This window comes from Scylla paramamosain, chromosome 21 (assembly GCF_035594125.1).
Source record: "Scylla paramamosain isolate STU-SP2022 chromosome 21, ASM3559412v1, whole genome shotgun sequence".
Taxonomy (NCBI): domain Eukaryota; kingdom Metazoa; phylum Arthropoda; class Malacostraca; order Decapoda; family Portunidae; genus Scylla; species Scylla paramamosain.
This window is the reverse complement of record NC_087171.1, coordinates 20,037,314-20,055,414: the sequence shown is the minus strand read 5'-3', so window position 1 is coordinate 20,055,414 and position 18,101 is coordinate 20,037,314. Positions and strand designations below refer to the sequence as shown.

General features: G+C 41.3%; 1 protein-coding gene across 5 annotated transcripts in view; it reads left to right on the top strand.

Moving 5' to 3' along the window:
- LOC135111192 (membrane-associated guanylate kinase, WW and PDZ domain-containing protein 1-like) overlaps nucleotides 1–18,101 on the top strand; it is a 254,877-nt gene that overhangs the window by 181,974 nt on the left and 54,802 nt on the right. For all 5 annotated transcript variants that reach the window (XM_064024275.1, XM_064024276.1, XM_064024274.1 and 2 more), the window contains exon 6: nucleotides 6,277–6,441. In XM_064024275.1, the coding sequence (XP_063880345.1) occupies nucleotides 6,277–6,441 (165 nt within the window). The remainder of the gene's footprint in view (nucleotides 1–6,276; nucleotides 6,442–18,101) is intronic.

The window sequence follows — 18,101 nt, the reverse complement described above, 5'->3', positions numbered from 1 at the left end:
TACTGTGGAGAAACAATACACACACAATAAAAGAACACTCCTTTCATATGAAAAGTATAGAATTTATAGTATTATGTTTACTCAAGGAAGACCTCTTATTCATGTACATTGCCTGACATTTCTGAAAGAGGATTATTCTAGTACCGCGAAGCAACTCCTTCACTCTCCTGTCTGCCTTCCTCCCTGCACCAGCCGCCGGGAGGACCTGTTATTCATGGAGGTAATAAGAGATGTGTCGGGCAGCAGACTGACAGACAGGAGGCAGCAAGGTTGGCCACTACTCCCTCGTCTCATTGATTATGGAAATTCAATCTTTTCCTCTGTTTTTCGTTGTTTTTTTTTGTTGTTTTTTTTCTTCTCCACCTGTCCACTCACATTCTTTCCTTGCTTGTTTTTTTTCTTTCTTCCTTTCCCTTCCTTCCTTCCTTCCTTCCTGAATAAATAAAAAGTACATAAAAAAGTAAACCTTACGAGCTAGTTTGTGTTGAGCTACATTGCCTAATCTGCAGCAACATGTATAACTGTAAAGGTGAATGCAGAGTGAATGAATGAATGTTTAGTGGTGGTGATGGTGGTGGTGGTGTCAGAGAAGCATGGAATAGAATTTAATGGTGATGGCTGTGACAGAAATGGTTGGTTTGATAGTACTGATGATGATGTAATAATAAGGGTACGTATCTCTCTCTCTCTCTCTCTCTCTCTCTCTCTCTCTCTCTCTCTCTCTCTCTCTCTCTCTCTCTCTCTCTCTCTCTCTCTCTCTCTCATGATGCATCGTCTCTTTTAATATTGTAATAAGCCTTTCGTTCTGTCTTTCCTTAGTAAATTATCATATTTTCTGCATTTTACTGTTCGTTCTTCATTTCTTGCGTTCCCTGCTTTTTTCCATTTGTTTTTTTTTTCGGGTTTTCCTCATTTCTTGTATCCTTTATTTATTTTTTTTTTTTTCATATCGTCAATCGTCATCGTGCTTTCTAGTGTTCAGTTTTGATTTCTCTCGTTTCTTTTCAGTCATCTCGTCTTGTCCTTTTGTGTAAGTTTTTTTTTTCTTCTAATTTTCTGTTTTTTTTAATCTATTTTTTTAATATTTTCTTTATTTTTTTTCGTTTTCTTTTTTATCTAATGTCTCTTTTTCCTCTTTTCTCTATCTCTCTCACACAATATACTCTCGACCCATCTACTTATTTTCTTTTCTTTCCTCTCTTCTGTACTTGTTTTTCTTCTCTTTTCGTCTTTCATCTCATTTGATATCTTTCTCTTTTCCCTTCTCGTCACATCAGTTTTCTTGTCTTTTTTTGTTTTTCTCTCTTAATACTGTTTCTTTTCTCCCCCTCATCTCTTTTCTTGTATCATGTTCTCTCGATCCATCTAATTATTTTCCATCCATTTCTTTCCCCTCCGTTTCTTTTCTGTTTTCCCTCTTTTTCATCCTTCATCTCATTTGATTTCCCTCTTTTCCTCCCTCGTCACACCAGAAGTTGTGTCACCTCATCTCATCTTTTTTCATCTTTCATGGCATCGTCTCCCCTGCTCTCCTTCTCTCCTCTGCTTTGATGTCCCCGCTGTCCTCTCCTTGTCCCCAGAGCATTGGAGACACCAGCATTAAAGTGGGTTGTAAACTTGGAGAAGCATACTGCCTAAAGCTCCTCGCCACACCCAACAGATGCTCGAACTAACACGTCATCACCTCACAGTGCCTTGGTTATGTCTTATGTCTAGTTTAGTTTAGTTTATCTTTTGTATTTTCTGTCTGTTTGTTTGTCCTTTTTACTTCATTGTCTCCTTTCTACTAATCTCATTGCGGTAGATGCCAATTTTTCCTGCCCTTCAGAGCATCTAGGTCAAGGTGAATGTTGCTGTTGCCTCGACCTTCGACCTCCCTTCTGTTATACCCTTCAGACTTGCATTCCTGTCCCAACCTTTATATAGACTGGAGTTGTATATTTATATCGCCAGTATATTTCTTCATCTTCTTTTTTCTCTCGTTTTTCAATTTTTTTTACTTTTTTTTTTTTAGTGATGTTTTTGTATCGTAGGTTTTGTTCGATTTTTTTTTCCTTCTTTCCGTCTTATATTTTTCATTTTTTTTCTTCTTCCATCGCGTCTTAAAATTTGACTCCTTCTCGTAATTTATTCCTTTCATTCCTTTCCCGGTGAATTACTGCTGTACCTTGCGTTATTCGTGCTTTCCATTCCTTCTTTTTTTTCCTTTATCCTTCCTTCCTTCCTTCCTTCCTTTCTTGTCTTCGTTCTCATTTCTTCCTCCCTCCCTCTCCTCCCCTGCCTCCCTCCCATCTTTCTCTCTCTTCCTACCCGCCTCCAAATACTATTCCGTTTCCACCTCACATTCCATCGTTAACCCTGTTTTCCCTCGTGCCTTCTTTACTGCATCCTTCGTTATCCTCCTCTGCTTCTCTTCCCCCTGGCGTTACTCTGTTCCCTCCTCTTCCCTTAAGTATGAATCTTCCTTCTTTACTTTCTTTCTTTTTTTCTTTCTTCCTTGTTTTATCTGAGGTTTTGTTTCACACTTTTTTTTTCCTCTAGTTATTGAGTTCTTCCTTTCCTTTTTATATATCCTTCTTTCCATCGTCCCCCTTCTTTCCCTCCGTCCTTCTTTCTTCCATTCGTCCTTTTTGCCTTCCTTTTTTCCTTCCTTCCTTTCCTTCCTCCGTTTTCTAGGCACGCAGTTTAACTCATCTTCATTTCTCCTTTTTTCCTCTCTTTCTTCTATTCGTATGCGCAGTCTTTTCCTCCTAAACTTCACCTTCATTTTCCAGCTCCTTGCTTCCATCATTTATTTCTTCATTCATTTCATTTTTAGATATTCTTGAAACATCAGAAGGTAAGGGAAGTTGCATGAAGCCACCAGGCCTACACGTGGCAGTCCCTTCATGAAGCTTACTTATTTTCATCTAGCATCCTTATTCATAAATGTATCTAATCTTTTAAGGCTTCCTAATGACTGGGCAAAAACAACCTGATTTATGAGTCTGTTCATCTACCTCTTTATTTGAGAACGAATTTCTTTTTTTTTTTTTTATATATATATCAAGTTTAAATCCACTATTTTTGTCCTATCTTGATTACTAAGGAGTTTAATTGTTACTCTTGTTATATCCTTTATACCATTTAAAGATCTCTATCACGTTCTCTCTTAATCTACGTCTCTCTTGGGAATGTTAATTTATCTCTTCTTTCTTCTTTCTTTTACCTTTTTTCCTTTCTCTCTCTGTGTCCACTCTCGTTATTTCTGTTTTTCTTTTTTTTAGGATTTTTTTTCTCCTGGGTCTTCCTTTTTCTTCTTTTGTCTTATTCATTTTCGTAATTATTTTTCAATCCTTCGTTACTTTTACCTTTTTCCTTCATTTAATATTATTCTTTTATTCCCTTCTTCCTTCTTTCGCTTTTTAGACACTTATCCTCTGAGTTTTCACCTTCATCAACTTCTTCTTTCCTTCCTTCCTTCTTTCCATCTTTCTTTCATTCCGTCTTCCTCTCTTTCCTTCTTTCCATCTTTTCTTTCATTTTCCTAGATGCTCTCATTCATTTCCCTCCTCCTCCTCCTCCTCCTCCTCCTCCTCCTCCTCCTCCTCCTCACAACAGCATCGCAAGTCCCTGCTGGTGACGGGTCTTTACTAACAACTTCTGTAGGTGCTTCTGGCGTCCACCCAACACCATCCCACTGTCACCCCTCCCTCGTATCAGCCCCCGCAGTCCTCTTTCCGCTCCTCTCAACCCCCGCCACTCCTCTCTCCCCTATCTCCACTTCTCTCCTCTCCTCCCACGCCTCCTCGCATGTCTTTTCACACTCACTCTCACTTCCTCCTCCGTTTTCCTCTTTCTCGTTTTCCTGTTTTCTTGTTTTCTCGTTTTCTTCCTTTAGTCTTTTATTCTTAGCTGCTTTTTTTCTGATTCTGGTTTTCTATGACGTTTTTTTCGGATGTCCTTCCCGTTTTCTGTTGCTGGAATGTCTGTTTGCTTGATTTTTTATCCGTTTTTCCTTACCACGTCGCTTGTTTCCTTATTCCTCTCCACTCCCATCCTCACATTCTACGTCTGTCACCTGCCTCAAATCTCTCTTCCTCTAACTTTACTCCCAGTGCCCATATCGGTGACTTCACCCTTCCCTTCACCCCTTCATCCCGTCACTTCACCTCTGTGCCAGGAAGTCAAGAGAGAGGGACAGGGGGAGAGAGAGACGGGGAGAATTTGTAAAAGACATCAGGCTACAGTTTCAATACACACCTTTCCACCTCCTGCTCTTCCTCCTCTTCCTCCCCCTCCTCCCCTTTATCACCCCACTCCCTTCCCCCTATTTTCACACCATACGGCTCAGCACCTCCTCCCCTTTTCCTCTCTATCTCTCTCTCTCTCCCTCTCCCTCCCTATTTCCACGCCACCGGGTACTCACGCAGGGGAAAGGGGAGCTGGGAGCGCTGGGAGTGAAGGCCAGTTGGGACAGAGACCGTTAGGCTCTGATGGACACTGGCTGGCAAGGAAGGAATGTGCTACTAATGGTCACTTATGCTCGTTCACTGCGGGATTATGGTTTTTTATTAGTTTCCTGAAGGGCGGGGATGAAGTAGTAGTAGTAGTAGTAGTGGTAGGAGGAGGAGGAGGAGGACGAGGAGGAGGAGATAACACGATATTTTGTGTCTTGGTGTTGTATGAGTTATTTCGCTTATTTGTATTGGAAAGAGAGAGAGAGAGAGAGAGAGAGAGAGAGAGAGAGAGAGAGAGAGAGAGAGAGAGAGAGAGAGAGAGAGAGAGAGAGAGAGAGAGAGAGAATATGTGCGGTCTGAGGCAGAATGTATTGTGGCGTCATTGTGTTGTGTTGGCGGCAGCACAGTGCGAGGAGGAGGAGGAGGAAGAGGAGGAAGAGGAGGAGGGAGAAGAATGTGGGAGGAGGAGAAGGAAGAAGAAGAAAGGGCAGAGAATACTTCTTTATTCTGTGAAGGATGAATGTTGAAAGAGGGAAAAAAAAATATTGGGCCTACTTTTCCTACCTGCCTTTGTTTTTTCCCTCTAAAATTCGCATTTTTTGTGATCATTGGCTTTGTCCTGCGTTGCATTTTATTCGGATTCGTGGTATTCCTTTCAAGTCGTTGTCGTGTCGAGCGGCCTGGTCTTCCCTCGGCTGCTGGTTGTCACTGCTCACTGCCTCTGATAGTTTGGCTTCCTGCGTTCACTTCTTCATTGTGCATCTGGAGAGGTTTAAATAATACTTGGAATTCTACTGTTTTATCTCCCATAGGCATCTCATCCTTTTTCTGCATTTACTCTCTCACTCCGCCTTCTCCTGGAAAGTTGAATAAAATCATTAGAATTTTATTGTTCTTCATAGGCAGTTTTAAATGTTACTTTGAATTTTACTTTTTTTTTTCCCTCCGCCTTCACCTAGAAAGTTGAGAAAAATCATTAGAATTCTACTTTTTTTTTCTAACTCACATACCTCATCCATCGCTGCCGCTGATTATATATTCTGTATTAACTTCCTCACTGTGCCTTCTTGAAAACTTCTCAAATTACGTAGCACTTATGTCTTTCTCTCTCCCACGTTTCTGCTACCCTTTTTTTCTACAGCGCCTTGGTGTTACAGTGGCTAGTATGCCTGGTTACGTCCCGGTGTCTGCTCTTCACTTACGCTTCTACAAAATTATCTTTCCTTATTAATCTTACCTTTCTCCCTTACAATTTATCGTGACCAACTTAAGTCATACACGGAAGGCGAAACTGAGGATAATATTCACTTTAAGAACTTCAGTGTTAGAGGAAATTAAAATGAAATGGTCTGTTTTAGAAAGTCTCTGTTATTGTCACTGGAAGAAGGAAAGAAAACGATGAAATTGTGATCAGGTATAATGCAGAATAAGGCGACAGGTGTGCGTAAGTTTGGACAGGTATAAGGTGCACGAATTCTATAACTACTTGTGTGTGTGTGTGTGTGTGTGTGTGTGTGTGTGTGTGTCGACGGCTCGCTCTAATAATTACACGCAATAATCTACTGTCTTGTCCTTATAGTATTCTCTCTCTCTCTCTCTCTCTCTCTCTCTCTCTCTCTCTCTCTCTCTCTCTCTCTCTCTCTCTCTCTCTCTCTCTCTCTCTCTCTCTGTAATTACATCGAAATTAACCACCATATACAACAAAAAACACTAAAACAACAAAACACCAATAGCTAACAAGAAAGGACCACCACCACCACCACCACCACCACCACCACCACCACCACCACTACCACCACCACCAGCAAGTAGCAATAATGGCGCCAACTCTTTACAGCTGCTGAAGTCCGCGGAGGAGGTAACGCTGACGGTGGCGACGACGAGCCAGCTGCCGGCGCCGGTGGTGGTGGCTCAGACCTACTCGTGGGTCACTGCCGACGGCCGCGCCACCTCCCCACCCCCTGAATACAACCCGAGGCTACACCACCATCAGGTTTCCACGGTGAGTGTCCTGTGCTGTTTATCTCTCTTGTTCATGAGGGAATTGGTGAAAAAGAAAAAAAAATCGTTCATTATGTTATTCCCTATCGTTTTGTACCTTGTTTACACGTTTTGTTTATCTCTCTTTACTTTTGAGGACAGGCCATGAGGAAATTAGTGAAAAGGAAAGGAAAAATTCGTTCATAATGCCATTTCCTAAATTATAAACCGATTCTACGTCTCCATGGTGAGTGCTTTCGGTTGCTTCTCTTCTCTTCTCTTCTCTTCTCTTCAGTACAACGTCCTGCTCTCTTCGTTATGTTTAGTCTCATGCACTGAGTTACGTCTCCCAGGTGTTGCGGTGTCTTGAGGTGCGGATGAGTACTGTCTATTGTCAAGTAGGGTGGGAGTGCACCGTGTGTTGGGGGGGGTCATTACTACTTCACTCTTTTTTTTTCCCGCTTCCTCCTTGTTATTCTTTAACTTCTTTTTTACTCATTTTGTCTATTTACTCTCCTTGTCCTCGTCCTTTTCTTTTATTCTCCTGTTTTTTTTTTTCTTGGGAGTTACTCGTGTCTTTCTACTACAGTATATTCCTTAATTGGGTTTGCACGTAGTCTAACTGTCTGGAGTGGAGTGGAGTTAAAGAAATGAGGTTTGTTCGCTTACTTTTATATTTTTTTTTTAGTGTGTAGGGACACGTACGTTATTCTGATTGTGTATTTCTTTGTGTCATTGGTACTTGCATTATATACAAGTGAATAATAATCGGAATGCTTCACTGTCAATTAAATGGGTTATTGTATCGAGTTCCTAAGTTTTTGTGACTGTGCTTTGTGTCATTAGTCGTCTAGTATCACAAAATATTACGGAATGACTGTCATACTCACATTAACAATAAAAGAGTTCAAAGGGAAGGGAGGAAAAATATCTTATCATTTTATCTATTATGTATATGTATTTTCCTCTGGTTGTATTTTAGCCTTTAATCGTCTGTTATCGCAAAAATCTACGAAATGAACGTCTTAACAACAGAACAATAACAACAAACAAAAGAGTTGAACGAGAAGGGACGAAAAAAAAAAAAGCCTTGCCATTTATCTACTATACATTTTTTTCCTTCTGAAGCAAAATGACGCTTTTCACTCCAAGAGACAGTTATTTTTTTTTCATTTGTTTTTGTTGATGGTCGCATTACTGTTTTTCTTCTTCTTTTCACGAGTACTGCGTCGCTGCTGTGCTCTAAATCTCCAGTTTTTCTCTCTCCTTGGAGCTCATTTATTTATTTTTCAGCCAGAGAGAGAGAGAGAGAGAGAGAGAGAGAGAGAGAGAGAGAAATTGCGCGCGGTAAGTAAGAGGTGGAGAAAGAAATGGAGGAAAAGTGGAGCTGTGATGGGCGAGGGAAGGATAATTACTGCCCGTAAGAGACGCTTGAAGAAAACGGTCATCGGGTTGTCGCTAATGGCGCTGCCTTTTTGTTTTCCAGGCCGCTGTTTTCTGAGTAAGATATTATTATTATTATTATTATTATTATTATTATTATTTGTAGTAGTCGTAGTAGTATAGTTTTTTTTTAAAGGGTTATTCAGGTTCTTAATTTGCTTTGTTGTTAAGTTCTCTTCCAGTCGATATCGATAAAAAAAAATGTTACTTCACGCTAGAATACATTAACCGTTAAATAATTAGTAAAAAATAAAAGACCAAGGAAATAAAAATAAATACAAATATACACGAGTTTCGGAACATATAAGCAAAAGTTCCGGAGAGTTCATTTTTTTCCCCCCTGTTAGTCTTTGTTAGCGATTACTGTGCCTTGCTGAGTTTACAACACTACATAATTGGTTCCTTGGTACGTATTACTCATTGTTTTTTTTATTTATTTTATTTTTTTTAGTCTTTTTATACAGCAGCGATGCATCTTACTATTACCTGTCAATTCTCTACATCAATCTTCAGTTTTTCCTAATACCTCCATCATTATCTTCAAAAACCCCTATGCTTCAATTGTTTCAACTCACTCATTTCTGGTCGCCGCCTGTCAGTTCTAGGTCACCACTGCGAACCTCTTTATATGATCTAGGTCTAGTTGTCTGTTTGCTCCACGTTATTTCACTGTGGTGTGTGGTATTGGTCTCTTCTTGACGCAGAGCACCAAGGCTATCAAGAAGGTGATCTAAATGGAAATGCAACATGTGAACTTTCAGGTTTATCTCACTTCTCATCTCTCCGGCCCTTGTAGTAGTGATGTTTTAGTTTCTTTGAAGTATAATACCACAATACTACTGTTCTTTAGTTATTAAGAGTTTCCATGTTTCTTTCCAAGGTAATTTTTTGGCTTCCAAAACGCATGCGAACATTCTCCACAGTCGTAGCAGAAACAGCCTCCGTTATTGTGCAGTGTTCTAATAAACTGCTTTCTTTCAAGTAGTTTTACACAAGATGACTGTTCTCTCTCGTTTTGGTCGTGTCATTACTTCTCCACTCCAGTTCGTAATGGTCTCTGCTGGGCATTCGCATACAAAACATCTTTGCAAAGCCACACACTTTCCCTTGACTCATACCAATAACTCTACATCTCAGAGTAGCCAGTGTGTTGTCCATATTTGACTTTCCATGAACTTTTAAATTTTCATTCGATTTTTTTGATGAAAATGGGAAACTGGAACCAAAGGAACCTGTTTTCCATTATTCAGAGGAGCTCCTTTGAGATTATGGTGAACAAACGAATACTCTTGTCACTAGTTTGATCAGTACTCGCTCAGAAGGCAGTCACTTGGCAGAGATATTAAAGTATTGCATCAGGATAAATCACTTCCTTGTGTAAAGCAAAGTGCGGTTATCATTTCAGTGAAGTTTATCTGAACAATATCTTTACTACAAAAATGTTCTTAGTTTTGAAGTTTTGAATCCTGGATCTCGTGTGGAGGGATAGCTTTTAGAAACGCTTAAATATCTCTTTTCATAATTTAGTTCGGTCTGCATACTATTTTCATCTGAGTTTTACCTTACCTTGAGCTTTCCTTGTCTTGTGCAGACAGGTGTGTAGGACGAGTTGTAGGCGCTAGAAGATTTAGGTTCACGAGCGACATAAATAAAGGGAGGTGAAAGATGTGAAGGCTCCTTTTGCTTTTACTGCCGAACCCTTTCGCATTTGTCAGACATAAGTAGGAGTCTATCTCGTGACTTATTGGTTTACGGCACGCTGTCCGAATGTCAAAAGGGAAGGAGATTCGTCGTGACTAAAATAGCACAGAATGGCTATAACTTTGTACGTAGATGAATCGGAAAATAGTCGTGTTGTCATATCCCTAAGATTAACAAACATCGCCTCTTACAGTAGTTTTTTTTTTTTTTTTTAAATCAGCGACAGTGTCTGATATATCTTACTGACTTACACACTGGCGAGGAAGGTTTGTGTAGGCTTTGACTCAGCCGAGTGTAGAGTTTGACTTCAAAATAGTGTGTGTGCAGTATGAATTTATAATTAGTATCAGTCGATCAGTCAAACATTTCCGATCCTGCGGAGGATAAATAATGACATCATCGCACCGCCTCATGAAGGAGTTTCAACACAAGGTGCAGACCACCAACAGCCGGTCCAGCAGTGGAAAATTTGAGACTAAGTTTGAAGTGTAAACATTCTGCCGTCTTGCTGGTGGAGCAGCGGGTGGCTCGCCCTGCACCAGGAAACTTTGGCTTCTTGGACGTGCCTGGAATTTTCCAGGAAATAAATAGAATCTCATCCTTGTAATAAAATATAGGATGCTGAATAATTCAAAGCAGGTTGCTGCTCTCGAAGACCATGAAGCCTTGCTTTACTTTATATTTAAAATATTTAAAAACATCATTTGGTCGAGTTCGTAAACGAAGGAGAACAGTAAACTTGCAGCAGGTGCCCGGGACACGCGGCGCAGGTGCAGTGCTGCGGTGTGAAGGGCTGGATTCGTCGGATGTCACAATTCATAACAAAATTGCATCACTTTGCTATAAAAAAAATGGCATAGTAGTTATCATTTCCTGAGTTTATTACGGATATTACGACTCCAGATATTGCTGACCCTGACTACTACTGACAGTAGCCAACACGCTCCTCGTCTCACGCCACAGGACTATGCGACAATCCCACTACCTTCAAATTTTTAGTCAATATAATGTTTTTGTGCCGAGGAGTAATGCACCTTTATCTGTTACCTCACCTTCCCGCTGTGCCATGACATTCAGGACGTCGACACCCATGGATTTACAACTTTCTCCGTCTCCCGTGGCTCTAATGAACTCCCTGCATGCAATTCCTCTTCTTTACCCAAAAGCACGAGGTGAGCCCATGGTCCGGCACTATTCAACGAGTACCTCCAACAGAAAATGGAAATACCACAGGGCTTAGGACGCGTGCGGGACAAAGCCTGCCAATCCCGCGTCGTGACAAAGGCGATCCGGAGTCAACGCTTGCCTGAATCGTTTGAACCTCTTGTGGAATCATAAACTGGCCTTTCTGTGAATTACTAGAGGTTAAGAACTAATATAACTGAGCTGTAAGACCACGGAATCTATTGGAGTTGAGTCTAGAATTAGGATATTGTAGAAAGATATCTATACATTGACTGGGTTTTCTTTTGATGTGGCGAAGTTAAAGTGATGGAGCTGCACCCTAAGAAACTGAAACCTATTTGTATTGAGCCCAGTGTCAGGTCATCGAAGAGAAGTAGGTTTGCTGGTACTATATTTTCGTTATCAGTCGCGTGCAGCCTTGGGGGTGGGGGAAGTGGCGGGGATGAGGTTGTTTTTGGCCCCAGCGTTCATTGTCCACGAGACAGAAACATACATTTAGCTTCATTCCTCATATTTCCTCACATACCTTGACTGGCATATGTGGCCTGTAAAGGGGATGATTCTATATACTTACCTCCAGGAATGTTCCCCCACACGGAAGGCAACCATAGCCGAGGCGACGTAATTGCATGTACCGCCTCTGAGATAGCCGCCTACAAGCTGTGTCTCGGTCACGGAACCTCTGCTTACAAACGTACTCTTGTTTATTTTTTTATCATTCCAGGCTCTGAATGGCTGGAGAGGCGTTCTAAAAAGCTTACGTCTTCCCGAAGCTCCACAAATCCTGTCTACGTCCGAATTTCGAACATCATTATCAACAACACTTATGAAAGAAGCAGTTTCAAAATAGAAAACGTACGGCGGTGTATCAAATTTTTCCGTAGTCCACATCACTTAGAAACCGTACAAAGTTAAAGTATCAGCGACGTTACTGGAGGTCGCCAAAGTGAGGCAGCGGAGAGCGAGGGGAAGTTGTGATGTCGAATTTCCTTGGAGCTCAGCCAGCGTAAGACTATCCGTGCAAGCCAACGGGTCGCCGAGAAGAGTCTGGGATAGTTACCTATGTCAAGGGAATCGTTGAAAAAGCTTGCAGGTCATTTCAATGCTAATGATCGCCGACCTGCTTACTCAGTCACCGAAAGAGAAAGAAAATCTGAAAAAAAATTAAGAAGAACTGGACGGGTCAGAGTCTGCATCTCCTGTGAACTGTGCGACACAAGTTCTAGTCCAGGAGGATGCGAGCGTGTACTGCAAACTGGAGTTGTCGCACTACAGAATATATTATAGAAACTTTTGGTCAGCTTCCCTTAGTCTTGATCCACCAGTCGACGAAGCTGAACTCTCTCTCTCTCTCTCTCTCTCTCTCTCTCTCTCTCTCTCTCTCTCTCTCTCTCTCTCTCTCTCTCTCTCTCTCTCTCTCTCTCTCTCTCTCTCTCTCTCTCTCTCTCTCTCTCTCTCTCTCTCTCTCTCTCTCTCTCTCTCTCTCTCTCTCTCTACAGTTTGCAGCATTACGGGTAATTAATGGAGGTTTGGTGAAATAGGAAGGCAGGGTTACACGCAGTGGCGGCGCTGGACCCGATGCTGTTCCCCTTCCTGGAGAAGGCTTCTGTCCCTCAGTAGGATGGATAGAGAGGGGGAATAGCTTGGGGCGTAACGAAAGGTAGTTTGTTGCATTATTTTGCTTTTGATTGTGTATTTGCATATTTGTCTATTTATTCATTCATATTAATTTTCCTCCTTTTCTTTTTATTATTATTTTTATCATTGTTTATTTACTTACTTTACTGATTGCTTTATTTATTTACGCAAGAAAGGCTTTTAACCAACAGCAACCAAAAACAAAAAAAAAACACACTGAAGCTGCTAATCCCTTAAAAGGACAACACCCCCTCCCCCCTAAAAAAAAAAAAAAAGGAAAGAAAAGAAAAAAACAAGTCTGCAGCCATTCACTAAATATCAGAGCCTTCAAGTGTCGAGTTCACCCCGGCAGGAGCTGACGTGCTATCGTGGTCGCGGCGCCTCCTGTTCTCGTGACACGTCGCCCTGAGCTTCGGCACGAGGACTCTTGCCGCCTGTGTCAATCTCACCACGTTCGATTTGCTGTATTGCATCTCCCCGTGAAGGGCCCAGTGCTTCTCTCCTCTCGCTAAGATGGGTGGCTGGTTGGCTGGCTGGCTGGCTGGCTGGCTGGCTGGCTGGCTGGGTATAGATGCACGTGTAACTTAGCTGAAATTAAATTACTTGTACACGTGTTTACTTATGTACTTGTAGTTTTGCATGTCTTCAGTTTGTCCCCTTCTTTTTCTTTACATTTTCTTCTACTTCCTTATTTTTTTTTGTCCTTTCTTTTGACTTTTATCTTATTGCCTGCCTCATTTTAATTCTTTCGCTTTTTATATCCTATTTTTAGTCTTTCCCGCCCCTCCCTCCCTCTCTCTCTCTCCTTCCCTCCCTTTCTCAACGCTCCCATCACTGGCTGGGTACTAGTAACATAAGGATTGACGAATGGCAATGGGAAAATATGGCCAGGCTTGTGTGCGTGCATGAGTAGTAGTGCAAATGTTGACCCTGGAGACTGATTGCCGTGCCAGTGGCTTTAAATTCACTGACCCACAGCACAGCGGAGGTCACGATTGGAGGGTTGAAGGGGTATGAGAGAGAGAGGGAGAGAGGGAGAGGGAGTAAAGATGGGTTCTAAAAAGCAAAGGAATCGAAATGAAACGGACAAGAAAATAAAAGAACGGAAAAAAATTGAAGGGTGGTGATGCAAAGAAACAGAAATAAGTAAAAATGAAAGATAAGCAAAAATCCATGGAAGCACATGAGAATAACACCAAGAACAAAAAGGGGAAGAAAAAAAGGGGAAAAAAATTGAAGGCAGAAATATGCAAAAAAACAAACAAAAAAAAGAGAGAAAAACAAGACAAAACAAAGACATGAAATAAGAAAGACATAACAAACAAAAAAAAGAAAACAAAAAAGTAAAAAAAAAATCAATAACGCAAGAAAAAGAAGGAAAAAAAAAAAAAAAAAAAAAAGAAAAAGAAAACGGAGACATTGGAGCAGCATAAGTAACACCCACCCCCAACAAGAGCTACCGCGGTACTGGCCTTCCTATCTTCCTCCCGCTCCGCCGCCCCAAGCCCGCCTCCCCGCCGCTGCCCGAGTGTCGTTTGTTGCTGGTCCGCCGCGTCGCCTGGGTGGCATCGATTGCGCGCAGTCAACACGGGTCGTCCCTCGTCCCTGCGTGCTGCTGTGGTGGTCTGGCTTGGCTGGCACTAAATTTAGATAACCGTTCTCCTTTGCCGGAAAGAAGGAAGATGGGAAGAGAGCAAGACGAGAAAGGAAAGGGAGAGGGAGAAGAAGAAAGATGAAACAACACCCGGAGGAGAAAGAGGAGGAAGAAAAGTGTGTAAAAATCTTGTTGACCGGGGGAAACGAAGGGAGGAAGGATAAAAATGCTAACGAGAGAGAGAGAGAGAGAGAGAGAGAGAGAGAGAGTCTTTGATAGTATATTTAATGTCTCATTGGCATAAGGCTCAGGAACTTAAGTCTCTTGATTAAGGAGACATTTGCTTTGTACGTGCAGGTGTTAAGACTTGTGTTTTGACGTGTCTGAGTTGAATATTTTCTTATTGTGAATTATTTTACCTTATTTTGTTATCCATGAATAGTAAGTAGCTTTTGTTGATGTCTTGTTGTTTATTTATTTTACTTATATACTCCTTACTTGTTATTTATATAGCTATTTGTTGGTCGTTCCCTGTATGATTAAACCTCCTGCTGCAAACAATTAAATCCAATCTGCATTTGTCCATCCCTTTTTGCAGTCTTTCTCTTTCTTCATTCCCCATTTACTTTTTACATTTCCACGAGACATTTCAACCAGGAATTCAGGAAGCAAGTAACATTGGAAATCTGAATCAAATATCCAACTTCGTGTCAGACTACGAGAGAGAGAAGACGGGAAGAGAGATATTTGAAGAGACGAATAGCATTAAACTCCACTGTGTACTGAACTTCCGTGTACGAGAGGAGGTTCGGAAAGGATATTTTATAAAGTTAACATGCAGGAGGGAGATCAAGATAAACTGACGGATATGAAGCAGAACACGAAGCTTCCGGGAATCTGCTTTAAATCGAGTGTGGTGCGAATTTTCAGTCACAATATTTTAGTAAAGGACAAACCCGAGAATTCTTTTCAGCGTGGGAGAGTTATTTGAATGTTATTGAAGAGGAAGAGAAGGAAGAAAGGATGCGCCTAGCTGATAAAGTGAGGGATTGAAAGTGACGAGGTTTTTATTCACTCGTTCAGAAATCGTAGAAAAATCGGAAGTTTGTCGCTTCATAGGATTTGTTAGAGAGTCGTTTAACGCCTATGGAGGAGATGGACTGTGGGCAAATGGCAGAAAATGATGGAAAACAGTCATCTCAAAAGAAAAGAATAGGATAAGAATTTAGTCTTTCCCCATCTTTCCTTTCAGTCAGTTTTATGTTTTTTGAAATACTCGTGTGTCAAAATGAATCAGACAACTCAAAGGAAAAGAGTAGGGATAAAAATTGTCTTCCCCCATTTTTCCTTTCAATCAGTTTAATGTTTGTTGAAATGCACGTGTCAGAATGAGGCACAAAACTCCAAACAGTCATGGGGAAGAAAAATAAAATTGCTGCTAGTTCGGCTGTGTGATAGAACGCGTTGTGAAAGTGATGTATTGATTGGTTTAGCTGAGTGGCCATCTATCACAGCAGCAGCAGAACGACCAGAAAGGAAATTTGGAGTTAAGTGTTGAGAACAATATTATTTGTGTGTTGTTTTAGGAGCGCGACTCGTGCCAGACTTTGGAATCTTCTATATCCGAGCCAATAGCACAGGCAAAACAGAAATAAAAAGAAAACTTGAGTAAAAGGTAAAGAAAGAAAACAGTTTTTACACCCAACGAGTATACTTAAGAATTGCCACGTGTCTTAGAACCATCTTCTGTGGTGTACCTCCACTATTTTCAAAAGGCTCTAGTTGAGTCCATACGGATTTAAAGCTGTTTTTTACGGTTCTTGTGAGAGATTAACAAAATTTCTATATTAATAACTGGAGAAACACTCTTGAAAACACAGCTAACCATCTCTGTGGCCTTTGAAAAAAGTCGTGGCAAGATAGCGAAGCGTGTCTGAATAAAGACCTTAGTGCATGTACAATGGCATTTATATCCGTGACGAAATAGTAGGAGTAGAAGTAGAATCCCCTCAAACAAAGATGACCATGATTCGGGTAAGAAAAATCAGTCCGTCAGTGGATTGCCCTTTCCCGGAACCACATTGTCGAGTTGATAGATTCAGGACTCTCCAGACGAGGGAGGATGAGGTGGTGAAAAAAGATTGAAGAAGTCTGAGAGTCAAAGTTATAGGGAAGTAGTTTGAAGAATTAGAACGACCGCCATCCTCCTTGGGGTCAAGCTGAATGCGAGCAAACTTCCGGGAAGAAGGAAAGGCGGAAGTTGATTGAGAGAGATGGAAGTGTTGGAGAAGACATCGGTCACCAGGCAGCAAGAAGACTACAAGCTTTATGAGTGTTGTTGCTGGTGGTAGTGGTGGTGATGGTGGTGGTGTGGTTGTTGTTGTTGCTGTTATTGTTGGGCACCTTCTTCTTCTTCTTCTTCGTCTTCGTCTTCGTCTTGTCTTCGTCTTGTCTTCGTCTTCTTCTTCGTCTTCGTCTTCGTCTTCGTCTTCGTCTTCGTCTTCATCTTCGTCTTCTTCTTCTTCTTCTTCTTCTTCTTCTTCTTCTTCTTCTTTGTGCGCGGTACCAAACACAATACACACCGTGCTACAAGGGTGCACATCAGCGATAAGAGATAAGAAATTCTAATCATGAAAATATTACTAATAAGGATATAAAGTTTTGTAAAAAGAATTAAGTTGTGCAAGGGAAGGTTTTGGGGAATTTTAAACATTTTTGTCTACCTTTATGGGGCAGTGCATCCCGCTTTTTGCTGTGCCTCCCCGCGTGTGTGGGAAACTGCCAGCTGTGTGAAACGAATGGGTGGTGACAAAGATGGCGGTGAAGATGATTGTGACAGTAAAGTAATGTAATAGTGGTTAGAATAGTGATGATGATGATGATGATGATGATGATGATGAAAACAATGAAAAAAATAATAATAATGATAGTGATGATAATGATGATAATATGTATGATGATATTCATTGCTACCGGATTTTCTCTCGTATCATTATTGAAGATTTTGCTTTTTTTTTTTTGTCAAGGTAACTAATTTCTCTCTCTCCTCTTCTCTCTCTCTCTCTCTCTCTCTCTCTCTCTCCTCTCTCTCTCTCTCTCTCTCTCTCTCTCTCTCTCTCTCTCTCTCTCTCTCTCTCTCTCTCTCTCTCTCTCTCTCTCTCTCTCAGGCCTAAACTAAACTAAAAATCTACTTCACATTCAGTTCTTTAAATCACACACACACACACACACACACACACACACACACACACACACACACACACACACACACACACACACACACACACACACACACACACACACACACACACACACACACACACACACACACACACACACACACACACACACGCAAAAAAAATATATATAGATAAGAAAAAAAGCAGAATAAAATCGACAGCATTCATTACACTCCGACATCCATTAACATAAAAATAAAGAAAAAAAAATTAGCTCTACTTAAAAAAAAGAAAGAAAAAAAATACTAAATTCCTTTACACAATTACATAACTTACCTCCCCCTTCCCTCTATTTCTCCCTCTCACTCTCTCTCTCTCCTCTCTACATCCCTCTCTCTCTCTCTCATTATTCGTCTCTACCCTTCTCCATTTTATCTCTCCATCGCCCAAATTTCGCGTCGGTATAATGGCAAGATATTAATGTCTCGCTGAAAATATTTAAAGACCACGAATGGCGGATGCAGCGTGTCAGAGAGAGAGAGAGAGAGAGAGAGAGAGAGAGAGAGAGAGAGAGAGAGAGAGAGAGAGAGAGAGAGAGAGAGAGAGAGAGAGAGAGAGAGAGAGAGAGAGAGAGAGAGAGAGAGAGCAATGAAGAGGACGAAGAAAAATGTGAAGCCTTATTTGCAAGAAAGAGGAAGTGAAAGTGGAGGAGGAGGATAAAGACAAGGGGAGGAAGAGGAGGAAGAGGAGGAGGAGGAGGAGGAGGAGAAGTAGGAAAAGGAGGAGACGAAACCTGAGAATGATTTATTGTAAGCGAACCAAGAATAAAGGAAAAGAGAAAATCGTAGAAAGAGAGAGAGAGAGAGAGAGAGAGAGAGAGAGAGAGAGAGAGAGAGAGAGAGAGAGAGAGAGAGAGAGAGAGAGAGAGAGAGAGAGAGAGAG